Source organism: Protomyctophum parallelum (genome assembly GCF_964188405.1).
Source record: "Protomyctophum parallelum genome assembly, chromosome: 11".
Classification (NCBI taxonomy): Eukaryota; Metazoa; Chordata; class Actinopteri; order Myctophiformes; family Myctophidae; genus Protomyctophum; species Protomyctophum parallelum.
The window spans coordinates 45,286,164-45,299,603 of NC_139707.1; the positions used below are offsets into that span (position 1 = coordinate 45,286,164).

Genomic DNA, 13,440 nt, shown 5'->3' on the forward strand with positions numbered 1-13,440 from the left:
TGTTTTTTCATGTCCTATGAAAGCAGGGGAGCTTCAAATTTGTCATATTGGTTGTTCAGTTTGACCAACGAGAAAATTGACATATCGGTTGTTCAGTTTGACCCACGAGTTTTGGAGACAGAAAACAGCGAATTGAGAAAACGGGCTTGACTAACATTACACCTAGCTACATGTTTAAGCAATTATTTAATATTTTACATTTATTATTGACATTTATTTCAGACATGCTCATTATAGTTATGTGAAGAGTCTGCTTGTGCTATTAACTCATTTTGGATTAAATTACCATGACTGCCTCTGTATCAAAAATAGTCAATAATGCATTTGCTAATGGGATTAGACCCCCCATCTGAAAAGTTTTTGTGCCAGGGACCCCCAGAAGATTAGATTCCCCACCCAAAATGTTCAAAAATAGCAAATACAAGCTTGCAACGTGTGAGCTAAGCTTGTATGGTTGCTATTTTTTTAATAGCCAAGCCTACAATCTAAAACGACACAGATGCTTTTTCGGTTTGAATCCATCCTGGACGGGAACCCCTTTTGGTGTTTTAACTAAGCATTATGTTATACTTTAGCTATTTCACAGGATTCCCATGCTTTTCCCCATGGCCGCCTCCGAAGCCTCACACAAGCATTTTGTTGGGTTTGCACTGTTCCAACACCAGGTATAGGTATAAACCAGTGGGGGATTCACTAAGCCAACACATCAGCTTTGATGGAAAAAAAAGCCTGTCAATTGGGATGTGCTGCGATCCAAGCCTCACCTGGCATGCAGGCTGCATTTGCAATGAAACGAACGCCCTGGCATAGCCCATTCTGACCGGGCACCCATTTTGGTGTCGGCATCATGTTATGCTTTAGCTATTTAAAAATAGCAGATCTACAAGCTCATATCGCGCCACCGAGTGGCGCGATACGAGCTTGTAGGTCTGCTATTTTTGAAAAATCGAAGAGCGACTGACATTTTTAGAATCTGATCTCAGGTCAGAATGGGTTCATCAGACCAGTGTGTGTCCGGCGGAAACCTCGTATGAATCTGATCTCAGGTCAGAATGGGATAGTGGCACTTGTTTACCTCCCAATTCCATCCCCTTCACTGCTTCCACCTGCCTCCTCTTTATTCCACCGCGTACCGTACGGTACGGTACGGTGGGGGGGATTTCACATTACCCCGGTGGGCAGCCATCAGGGGAAGGAAGGCGGTATTTATCTCCTCCGGTAGAATTTCACACATCAAGTGGAGCATTTAGCCACAATGCTGAGATATGCTGTTTGTTTGTTGATGGAGGCTATCCCCAGGAAAAAGGAAATTGGCATTTCATTAGAATTATAATTATTTATTTATTTTCCCTCTTTTGCTTTTATTACTCATCCCATGTTTATTTTAACCCATTTTGGACTGAGGTCAATTAAAAAAAGGCTTCTAAATCCTAACTTTTTTCTGAAAAACCCATGTTTCTATGTCAGTCAGTGCTCAACCTTTTTCAAGTCATGGACCCCCAGAATTATCTCTATTGGGCCACGGACCCCCCATCTCAATATAGGTAGTTCCAGGGACCCCCCAGAAGCCAATATTTTAGTTAAAAATTTTCGCTCTGAAATATGTATTCAAAGATTTGCACCACATTCTTTTTTTCCCAAAATAGCAGACCTACAAGCTTGTAGCGCGCCACTCGGTGGCACGCTATGAGCTTGTAGATCTGCTATTTTTCAATAGCTAAAGTAGAACAAAATGCTTAAAACACCAAAAGGGGTTCTCCCGACCAGAATGGATTAAGAGAGCGATTCTGCAACTAAGAAACATTTTCTCAAATGCCAAATGTGATGGCATGGGTACTGTATATTACACTTGGCTGCTACAGTATGTACTTGTGAATTTCAGGCACCAAACTTTTATTTTGTACTGTACTGTACTGTATGCCCACTGTTCTACAGAGCCAGTGCAATTACCCTCTTTTACTGTGAGATTAACTCTTATGCATTACATTATACATGGGGGGGCGCGACCACACATGGGAAATAAGAAAATAAAATGCATAAATGAAACGCTGGATGTCATTGAAAATGAAAACATTTTGGGGCACCAATCCAAGCATCCAGACCTTAGTATATGGCGGCTAGCCTACTGTATGCTAGGAGAATAATGCAAGTTAGGAACTGTATTGAACTGACTGTATTTATCACACTACAATGGGTTTCCTGTGTTATTTTATCTTGGAGTGGTATTTGTTTGACACTATATTGTATGATTGATGATTGATTGCTAATTGGCTCCAGGGTAGGGAGAATACTAACTGCGTTTGTGTGTGGGGAACAACACACCAACTTGATTTTTCTATATAGACACTTATCTTTAATTATATTATGGTCTCATAATATAATTAAAGCACAAGTGGTGCGCCAGTGCACATGTGTCATCAAAACGTAGATCAAAGGTATGGAGGCGCATTTGTGCAGCTTTAGAGAATGCTGACAGGCATTCAAAAGGAACTCAAATGAGATGTTAACGTCCTGTAAGAAGACTTAGAAATAAAACTAGTGTTGACTATAATCATTACAAGTGGCTCTTATTTTGATGAGGCAGTTTCTGCACAGGAAGTCCATTTCACTTGTAAACAAGCTACGAGCTGTCAAAGTGGTTGTCGCTAAAGCACGTTAGCGACCATGTTTACAATATGAAAACTGTCACTTAAACAATGCAGGTTACACACACTGGAATTAAACATGGAACCATTAGGTGAGTAATTCATTGTATGTGTGTTGGACGTTTGTGGTTGTGCCAGAGATAAACGGACAGGTGCTGCCAATAACAACCATTTCACGTGGACACTCAAAATGTCATTAAAAACGGATTGTTTTTGCATAGAAAAAGACTGCTTGCTATTTTTTGGTATTTTGCCATTTTTAGTATCTGAGAGCTGGTTCAGTGGCAATTTTGGCTCATACTACCTTCACACTATAGGCAAAGTGTGACATACAGTACAGCATGCACAGTGAAGCTACTGTATTGATTTCCAGGCCTTGTACTGTACAGTACAGTAGGCTACATGTGTGTTGAGACTCTTCAGACTCCACCATAGTAGTTGCCGTAGCACTTGCGACCTTGCAGGCTTATGCAAAAGCTAAAATATGACATATTTAGATGTAGACATGTTATGTACAGTAGACAGATGCCAGGTCCATATTGAGCTGGCATTCTATTCTCTTTATTCAGACTGCAGACGTCTTGCCAGCAAGGTGATACTGTACCTATAGGTGACACTTCCCATAGACAGCCCATCCAAACAGAAAGATTAACTCATTCTGACCTGAGATCAGATTCATACGAGGTTTCCACTGGACACACACTGGTCTGATGAACCCATTCTGACCCGAGATCAGATTCTAAGAAATGTCAGTCATTCTTCGATTTTTCAAAAATAGCAGACCTACAAGCTCGTAGCGCGCCACTCGGTGGCGCGCTATGAGCTTGTAGATCTGCTATTTTTCAATAGCTAAAGCATAACATGATGCTGACACCAAAATGGGTTCCCGTTCAGAATGGGTTAACAATAAATTTAACTCCTGTGAGTTAATAAGGGTCCATTTTGTTACTAACTACCACCTGGAACCCCCTCAAGGACCAATGGTGGTCTCTGGACCCGTGTTGAGCCAATTGATCACCAGGCAAACCCCAGCCTAGTAGGCCTGATTAGGTCAATTCCCAACACCTGCTAAATCCTCCAAACATGCAGCTACACAGACACATCCCAGGCACACCTTGGTAGGCCTATAGCCCTGTCCTGTTTGGACGACAATATTGCCTTTCCAACAAGATTTCCATTCAAATTAACGATTATCGATTAGTCCCGTAGTAAATTGTTGGTTGCTGTGTTATTATCGCTAAAGCGTTTTCTCGTCCTTGTTTCCACCATAATCACAGGCAAGTGCATCACCAAGAGCTGGGTGTGCGACGGCGACATCGACTGCGAGGACCGCTCCGACGAGGAGTCGTGCGAGACGGCCGTGTGCAAGCCGCCCAAATACCCGTGTGCCAACGACTCGTCCATCTGCCTCACGCCCGACAAGATCTGCAACAGCAAGGTGGACTGCCCCGACCGCTCGGACGAAGGGCTGGTCTGTGGTGAGTGTCCACCCCACCCCACTGCACACACACACCCACAATCCACAGGTGATTTGCTTAACCCATTCTGACCTGAGATCAGATTCTAAAAATGTCTTCTACAATCTGACAGTTTTCTGAAAAAAGCTATGTTTCTAATGTCAGTTGTTCTTCGGTTTAAAAAAAAATAGCAGACCTACGTGCTCGTAGCGCGCCACTCGGTGGCGCGCTATGAGCTTGTAGATCTGCTGTTTTTCAATAGCTAAAGCATAACATAGTGCTGACACCAAAAGGGGTTCCCCTGCCCCAAAATGGGTTAATCTATCACGTACTGTACTTGACAATAAACATTTATCTGCACTTTTCTGAAGTGACAATTTAAGGACTTGCCCACATAATGAAAAGAAGAGGGGGAAAAACACCATTAGGCTACTGCGTGAAAAGTATTCCAATATGCCATTAAAAAAGGCCAAATTATTATATCATTCAAATACGACCTAAACACGAGGCAAACACTTTTGAAAACAGCATCTAGATCAGAATGTGTGAGAAATGCCGATCCGTGGAAGCGAGTCGAACTAAAATGTATGAATGCCAAATGTCAGATATAATAACATGTTTGCGGACGGTGTCGTGGCCTGAGAAGGTTGAGAACCAGCGCTCTGCTGCATCCCACACGCCGAGTGGTCGTCCTTATCACATTGTAAACGTATTGATTTGTAACTCTGGGCTGTTGAGCTGTCCGCATAGCGCTCAGCCTTCATTAACACCCACACAACGTTCAAACCCATCAGCCATAGCTGCAGCTCCAAATGTCCCGATTAGCACAACTACACAGCTGAAACTATAGCACAGTAAACATGCATCTCTGTGGGCGACTGTGGCTCTAGGAGGTAGAGCAGGTCGTCCAATGATCCCTGGGTCGGCGGTTCGAATCCCGGCTCCTCCTCCTCCTGTCCACATGTGGAAGTGTCCTTGGGCAAAGACACTGAACCCCTACATTGCCTCCAATGAGTCGGTCGGTGTGAGCGTCGCCACCGTCGGTGTGTGAATGTGAGAAGTGAGGACGTTGGCGTCGACTGTTCGGCCGCTTCACCTCCCAATGTATGAACCGTCGTAAAGTGCTTTGAGCACTTGGAAAAGCGCTATGAAAATGCAGTTCGTGGGGGGGTCGTAGGCTAAACCACGGGGTTGTCCGACACAGCCAGGAAGAGCTAAAGAGCAGTGTTCCTTCTTCTCCAAAAGTTAGAACTGTTTCCCAGCTTGAAGTGCCCTGCAGGGGGCTGCACCAAAAAAAAAAAAATTGGGTGCGTCGTGAGCGCTGAAGCATGGTGCTGGGGAGGAGGAGTGTACCAGTGCATCATTAAAAAAAATATAGCAGATCTACAAGCTCATAGCGCGCCACCGAGTGGCGCGCTACGAGCTTGTAGGTCTGCTATTTTTGAAAAATCGTGAACATGCGGTGCAAAGCTTTGAATATATACTCTTTCAGAGCGAACGTTTTTATCTCAAATCTTTGCTTCTGGGGAGGTGGTCCCTGAAACAACACATTTCCAGATGTGGGTCAGCGGCCAATTTCATATATTTCTGGGGGTCCTTGACATGAAATATTGAGAACCACTGATAAGAAATATGAGGTTTTTCAGGAATTTTTTTTAAATTAATTAAATTTCGATGCAGCAGTCCTCTTGACGTCTTTGAAAACACAACTCCATCTGTTCCACCAGGGTGACGACAACAACAACAACAACAACACTGCCGTCATGGCAAGATAGAAAGAGAGAGAGAGAAACAAAAACAAACAAACAATAATTCCGGAAGATAGACTCATCACGATGGATAAATGAGCTAACATTGATACTGTGCAAACTAACATTGCCTGAAAATGTTTGCATGTGACCTTTTTATATTGCCACCCGCAAGCTATTTAAGATTTTATCACGGCTCTTTTCTTTTATCTACTAAACCGTTTAAGCAGAAAAAGAAACAATGTTGACATACTGTGTTTTTCTTCATGGCGGGTTGAGAGAACATGTTACCTAGCTTAGTGAAGCAGCATCGCGCTATACCGTAGAGCTCACATCACATTCATTTTTCATCATATTTAATAACCTGGGTGTACGCGAGAACGTTTCCCCCAGAGGAACGGCGGCTACATCTCCTCTTTTCTTCATCGCTCCGATGAGACGACGATAGCCCAGCATGTTGTTGATTCAGAGACCGAGGGGATAGAGGGAGAACATGAGGCAATATCTCTCCTTTTCCTGAATGACGCTGTTTGTCCAACGCAACTTTAGCCCATTTTGCGCGGGAACCCCTTTTTTTGGTGTTGGCGTCATGTCATGCTTTAGCTATTGAAAAATAGCAGATCTACAAGCTCATAGCGCGCCACCGAGTGGCGCGCTACGAGCTTGTAGGTCTGCTATTTTTGAAAAAAGAACGACTGATGTAGAGACATAGCTTTTTTCAGAAAACTGTCAGGATGTAGAAGACATTTTTTTAGAATCTGATCTCAGGTCAGAATGGATTAGAGGGTTATAGAGATGGGTCTCCGGCGAATAGCTCCTCCAGCGCCCGATAATCTCTCTGAATGAGCGTGTGTAAACACCCAGGGTTCATCCTGTGTGGGACGTCACTTTAACCGAGCCTCGCGAGGGACCACTGCAGGACATGGACAGAAGAGAGCCTCGTGTTATAGCTCTACTAGCGGTATATTGCCAGATTTTTAGCAAGAGAAATAACTGTTAACCCACTATAAAAGTAGATTTAGATCAGGTGATCCCTGGGTGGGCGGTTCGAATCCCGGCTCCTCCTCCTGTCCACATGTGGAAGTGTCCTTGGGCAAAGACGCTGAACCCTACATTGCCTCCAGTGAGTCGGTCGGTGTGAGCTCGCCACCGTCGGTGTGTGAATGTGGGGAAGTGAGGACGCTGGCGTCGACTGTTCGCCGCTTCACCTCCCAATGTATGAATGAATGAACCTTTACCTCCCAATGTATGGATGAATGAACCTTAATCACCTCCCAATGTATGAATGAATGAACCATTGCAAAGCACTTTGAGCACTTGGAAAAGCGCTATAAAAATGCAATTCATTATAACCTTCACTTAGTGTGGCCTGGGGGCCAACCTTCACTTAGTGTGGTTAATTAGTTCAGTCTAAATTAGGAGAAAATCTTTTGTTTTTATCTATAATTTTTATCCCACGATTTTGTAACCCATTTTTCACCCCTGTGTCAATCATCTAATGTGATCCTGGGCTCTACACACCCTCCACCAACCTAGTCCCCATATATGGGGGACAAGGGGAGAGCAACGGACTTGAACTCATGCTTCCTTCATGCTTGAGTGTCCAAGTTGCTCCTTTACACCTGACAGGGGGGGGGGGGGGGGGGGGGGTGTGTGTGTGTGTTAGGGCATTCACTTCTAGTCATTTTTACTAGTTTACTACTTCTTTTTTTTTGGAAACAAATATTTGTAAAAACGGTGTACATTGGTGACTATAACTACTATTATACCTGATCTTGAGGCCTAAAAAAAAAATCAAAAAGAAAATCAACTAGTCAACTAGTACGGTAGTACCAACAAGGTGGACTAGTGGATTTACTAGTAAACTAGTCGACTAGTTGCTTAATGCCCTTTGTTTAGAGGCCTATGTTATTTTCTCAGCTTAATTCTGTTGCCAGTCATGGCTGCCAGTTCCCACCTGATGTTGTGTGTGAGTCCAGACTGCTCCAGACCGTACTGAATAACTGCTAGCTTACATAATGTCTTGAGGCTAGGACTGAAGTCTAAGACATACAGGTCACCTGGTCTGTTGTCTGCTCCAAAGAGGATGACACGATCTCCCACCATGCAACAGCACATATTCTTCATGTTAGGTGGACGTTTCCCCTTGGGCTCAACCTTCTTCCAGGAGAAGGTTTTTGCGTTGAATATCTGCAGATATTGGTACTGGTTATTGTTCAAGCCACCAAATATGCACAGCCCTCCATTGTAGGCAAAGGCTGAATGACCATAGCGTCCTGTTGTAAGATGATGTGTATAAGGTGTGTTCATCCACTGGTTGGTCTCTGTGTCAAACACTCTGATGGTGTTCTTCTGACCCCGCCAGCCCCCACATACAAACATCTTTGTCCCGATGATGGTAGCAGAGTGACACCATGAATAAGGAGGTGGAGTTCCTCTGGTGTTAATTAAAGTCCAGACCATTGTGGTGGAGTCCAACTTGTAGATGTCATTAGTGACTCCAGCCTGGGCACCTCCTCCATGGATAAAGATAACCTTCCCCAAGACACAGGCTGAGTGGTAGCACCTCCCCTCTGGAACGGTCCCAGAAACCTGTGGTTTGAACCATGTGTGTGCGTCGACATCAAAGGCATAAAGCATGTTGCTGTAAAAATAACCTTGTTTAGTACATCCTCCCCAGAGGTAGACGGTGTCTCCAATCAGCACAGCTGTGTGAACCTCACGCCTGGAGGGAACCTCAAGGTGAGGTTCTCCTGTTCCAGGGGTCCCTGGGGTCAACCTCCTCCAGCATAAAGACGCTGTGTTGAAGACGTGTACTTCAATGTGATTCATCTGGTTCACATTGAAGTCTCCTCCAAAGCAGTAGATCTGGTGTCCGACCACCAGAGCAGCCTGGTGCTTCCTATGTTCTCCTTCCAGATGTATCGTCCAGTGAAACATTTCACACAGCAGCTCCACCGCCAATGAGCGTTGACAACTAACTTACGGATGAACTTATTAGGATGAAGGCAGCTCAGGTTTCCTTGTTGCAAGTCACTAACTGATGTTCAGTGTATCGGAAAATTATTTATAAACAACAATGGTATGGTTGTGATGTAATTGCATGATTACGTCATATTGTACGATAGCTAATGATTTCACACAATCTCATTGGCCATATTTGGGCATATTCATGGAGAGAAATAAACTCAGACAGACAACACCAGAACAGTAGTGGGTTGCACCACCAGAACGTAAGTTCTGTCCTAAGTTAGGGAGTAAAGTCCTTACTCGAGGCTCACTAACTACTAGTTAGTTTGTAACTAGTGGCTTACTAAAGTGTGTTGCACCACCACCGTTTAAGGCACAACGTAACTAGTAGTGTGTAGAGACTGTCCTAAAAAAAACCATCACACCTGTGTGAAGTGAGGGGCGCTCTTATATTCATATAATTATACAAGATATATGGAATGTGCCCAGGCCGTAGCGTAACGGTCTGGGCACCGGACTGGTGATCCAGTCGCGGTGTGCCGCGGGTTCGACTCCCGGACCCGACACGGCCTTTACCGCATGTCATCCCCCCATCTCTCTCCCGTTTCCTGTCAGCCTACTATCTGTCCCTTACAAAATCAATAAAAGGCGTAAGCCGCAAAAAAAATATCTTAAAAAAAAAAAAAGATATATGGAATGTAAGATGACACCTGCATTTATGTGAAAAGTGTATTTTCTCTGAATGTGGCTCCAGTCACATTGGAAAACCTTCCAATTCCAATCTGGATGTGGATCTGATTCAGGCTAGATTTGGCTGCCAGTGTAAATAGGGCCTTACTTACTGTTAGAGATGTCCCGATACTGTATCGGTATCGGCAAAAGTATCGGATCGGTCCTTATTTGTCATATCGGGTCATATCGGTACCGGTGAATATGCCAGTCTAACCACAGATCCCACACAGGGGGGTAAGGGGTTGACACTATGCCAGTCTAACCACAGATCCGACACAGGGGTAAAGGGTTGACACTATGGCAGATAAATAAAATGTTGGGACATGTGGAGTTTGCTTTGGAGTTGTCCAAACTGCAAGTACACATTTGAGTGAGGAGTCTGCTATAAACACAACACCAGATATATAGCTAGATAGCTATAAACACAACACCAGATCACGACACTGGTATCGGTATTCGGTATCGGGGTCGGATCAGAAGCGAAAAAAGTGTATCGGGACATCCCTAACTTACTGTACTTACTTTTCTAAGAGCAGGATTCCTTCTGACCTTTTTGTTTCCTTTGGTTCTTTCCTCCTCCCCAGATAAGTGTCTGGTGGCCAGAGGGGGCTGCAGCCACCAGTGCACGGTGGCCCCGGGGAAGGGCGTGGTGTGCTCCTGCCCCCCGGGGCTCCACCTGGACTCCAACAACCACACCTGCGAGGCCGTGGACTACTGCAGCCGCCACCTGAAGTGCAGCCAGGTGTGCGAGCAGTACAAGACCACCGTGAAGTGCTCCTGCTACCCCGGCTGGAGGCTGGACCCCGACGGAGACACCTGTCACAGCACAGGTACGTTAACTAGGTTCCCCCTGATTTGACAGCTTGTTTCGTTCGTTTTTTTTTTTAACCCATTCTGACCTTAGATCAGATTCACACGAGGTTTCCACTGGACACACACTGGTCTGATTAACCCATTCTGACCTGAGATCAGATAAAAAAAAATGTCAGTCGTTCTTTGATTTTTCAAAAATAGCTAAAAAACGACTGACATTTTTAGAATCTGATCTCAGGTCAGAATGGGTTAACTACCTATTATGTAAAAACTGTGTACATTGGTGACTATAACTATAATCTACCTGATCTTGAGGCCTACAAAATCGGGGGGGAAAAAAAATATATATATATATTTTCTTATCAACTAGTCAACTAGTACCAACAAGGTCGAATAGTAAAATAGTCGACTAGTTGCTTAATGCCCTACTACAAGTCCACATCAAAGTAGCAAATCCACAAGCTTGCGGATGTGCTACTTTTGATGCTTTTGTGTGACACCGTAGTGTGATGATCAAGTACAGCAGGACGTCAATTTGCGGGGGAAAACAAACTAAAAGAATATAGATATCAGAGGTTTCTAAATACAGTATGTTATATTTCCGTTGGTCCAAGCTAAAACCCGATCAATCGATGGATTAACCCATTCTGACCGGGCACCCATTTTGGTGTCAGCATCATGTTATGCTTTAGCTATTTAAAAATAGCAGATCTACAAGCTCATATCGCGCCACCGAGTGGCGCGATACGAGCTTGTAGGTCTGCTATTTTTTGAAAAATCGAAGAACGACTGACATTTCTAGAATCTGATCTCAGGTCAGAATGGGTTAATCAGACCAGTGTGTGTCCGGCGGAAACCTCGTATGAATCTGATCTCAGGTCAGAATGGGTTAAATCAAGCATGCTCCGAAAATGCACACGGCCCTTTCTTTACCCACTCAACCAAGTGGTCAGATGGGTGGACCGTGTTCATATTTCCATTTTTTTTTTTTTCAAGTGGGCCCTGATCCAGGGAACGGTCGGGAACCCTCCTCTGGCAATATCATATCGACACACGCAGGTGTCGGTAGCAGTTTAGTCCAGGATGCTCCCTGATGAGGGGCTGGCTGCTGGAACATCTGTGCAAGCCTCACGCTGCTCTATAGTCATTACGGAAACACCTAATTGATCACAGAAATAGCAGAGATCATTATCTTTATCTGTGCAAAGTGGAAACCTTTTACAGTGTCGCTCTGCAGGAGGCTTAGCCGTCTATAAATGTGTTTGGGTGCGTGCGTACGTGCGTGCATGTGTGTGCGCGCGCGTGTGAGTGCAGCCTTCTGAGTGGTCCCTTCTGAGTGGTCTCTTATTTCTGCCTTGTTTCGTCTCCTCCTGGTTGTTTTCACTTGAATACATTAAAATGTTCTGTATCTTTCGTGATAGTGTATGTCCAAAATAGAAAACATGCAGCAATCCAATTTGGCCGCGACGAGCGGCAGGACCACTGAGGCAGGACTTGACAATCCTCCCCTATTATATAGAGTGTGCTGACCAAATAAAGAGAGGACCCTGTCCCCAGTTAACCCCCAGGGCAAAAAAATATGTAGGTTTCAGTTAGTTTAGTCCACAGTACTCACCCCTCTACCCCCTCCTCTAGAGTGGTGGCTTTCACAAGCAGGGGAAGTTTGTTGAGTTAATTAGGTCAGCTCAGGTGTATTTCATTCAGTTGATCAAGCCACCAGCTCATTCTTCACTGCAGAGTTGTGTTGTGAGAGGTTGTGCATGCGTCCGTTGACAGTAAGTGTGTTTGGTTATATGCAAAAGGTGATGTTTTCATGCTTATGTTCGATCTAAATGCCTTTTGTCTGTATTTTGTGTTTTTGGCACTACACTGCTAGAGTTTTACCACTCAAAGCCTATTTATGTGAGATCTTGTAGATCAGTGCTTGTTGGTTGATACATTTGTTTGTATACTGATTACCGCTCTATAAATATGCTGTTTATTTTCTCATTTCTTGTACTATAGAAACCACATTTAATGACAGATGTAGTCACTACGACCACAAATGTCCCAAGAAACTAGCTATAGCCTATAGCCACCGAGTTTGCTATAGCGCTCTGGGAGAACAGAGCGGCTGAATTATTTGTTTTGATTAGGTGGTGAATCAATGGTGCTGGTTTGATCCACGGCTAGAAGGCCGTTTCAACCTCGAAACGACCCGTGGTATAATGCTCCTTTAACCTAGCGTTCACATAAATGGTGGATGGTGCATTTATAGCGATCGCTCTACCTCCTGAGCCACTGCCGCGCCATAAAGTCAGCATCAGAGCTGACTCATTCATCTATACCGTTGTGTGCACGCACGCGCACACACACACACACACACACACACACACACACACGTGCACGCGGGGGCAGCATGTGCTTACGCCTCACCTTTCTAACGCAGATCCAGAGCTAAGAGATAATTGAAGTTGAGAAGTGCGGCCGAGCAGCACAATCGCAATGTGCTTGTGTTAGCTCCCACGTCTCTCGGAGAGAGTGCTGAGGAAGTGGGACAGCCAGTCTGTGGGAATGGGGCAGAAAGATGGTGATTTAAGGGTTGCTGTCGTTTTGAATTCCGTCCGCCCTGCGCTCCGTATAGGGGCGTTGTTGGGGGGGGGGGGGGGGGGGGAGGGGCAACGAGAGTAGAGACATGTCTGCTCCTATCTATCTATCTATCTGCATGGATATAGAGAACCCAACGTACTGGCATCACAGAGGCTGCTACATCTATCCCTCTGGGTCAGACATGGTTTTGTTTCCATTGAAAATACCATATGGGGTCATCTTAGATCACGTCATATTAGGGATGGGTCCGATTAATCGATTAATCAATTATCGTTGATAGGACCCGAAATCGATTATGAAAATTAATAATCGATAATCGTTTTTTTTTTTTTTTTTTTTTTTAATGAAAATCTGTTGGAAAGGCAATATTGTCATCCAAACAGGACAGGGCTATAGGCCTACAAAGGTGTGCCTGGGATGTGTCTGTGTAGCTGCATGACTGAGAGGAGTGTGAGTGGAGATTGATTCCAATCAAGATACAGGTTT

At 44.5% G+C, this 13,440-nt stretch overlaps 1 protein-coding gene across 1 annotated transcript in view; it reads left to right on the forward strand.

The window, feature by feature from the left end:
• LOC310867033 (low-density lipoprotein receptor-related protein 1B-like) overlaps positions 1-13,440 on the forward strand; it is a gene marked incomplete at its 5' end in the record, with an annotated part of 569,593 nt that overhangs the window by 239,228 nt on the left and 316,925 nt on the right. The window contains 2 exon segments of the mRNA XM_083776826.1: positions 3,923-4,123; positions 10,137-10,382. Coding sequence (XP_083632952.1) covers positions 3,923-4,123; positions 10,137-10,382 — 447 coding nt within the window.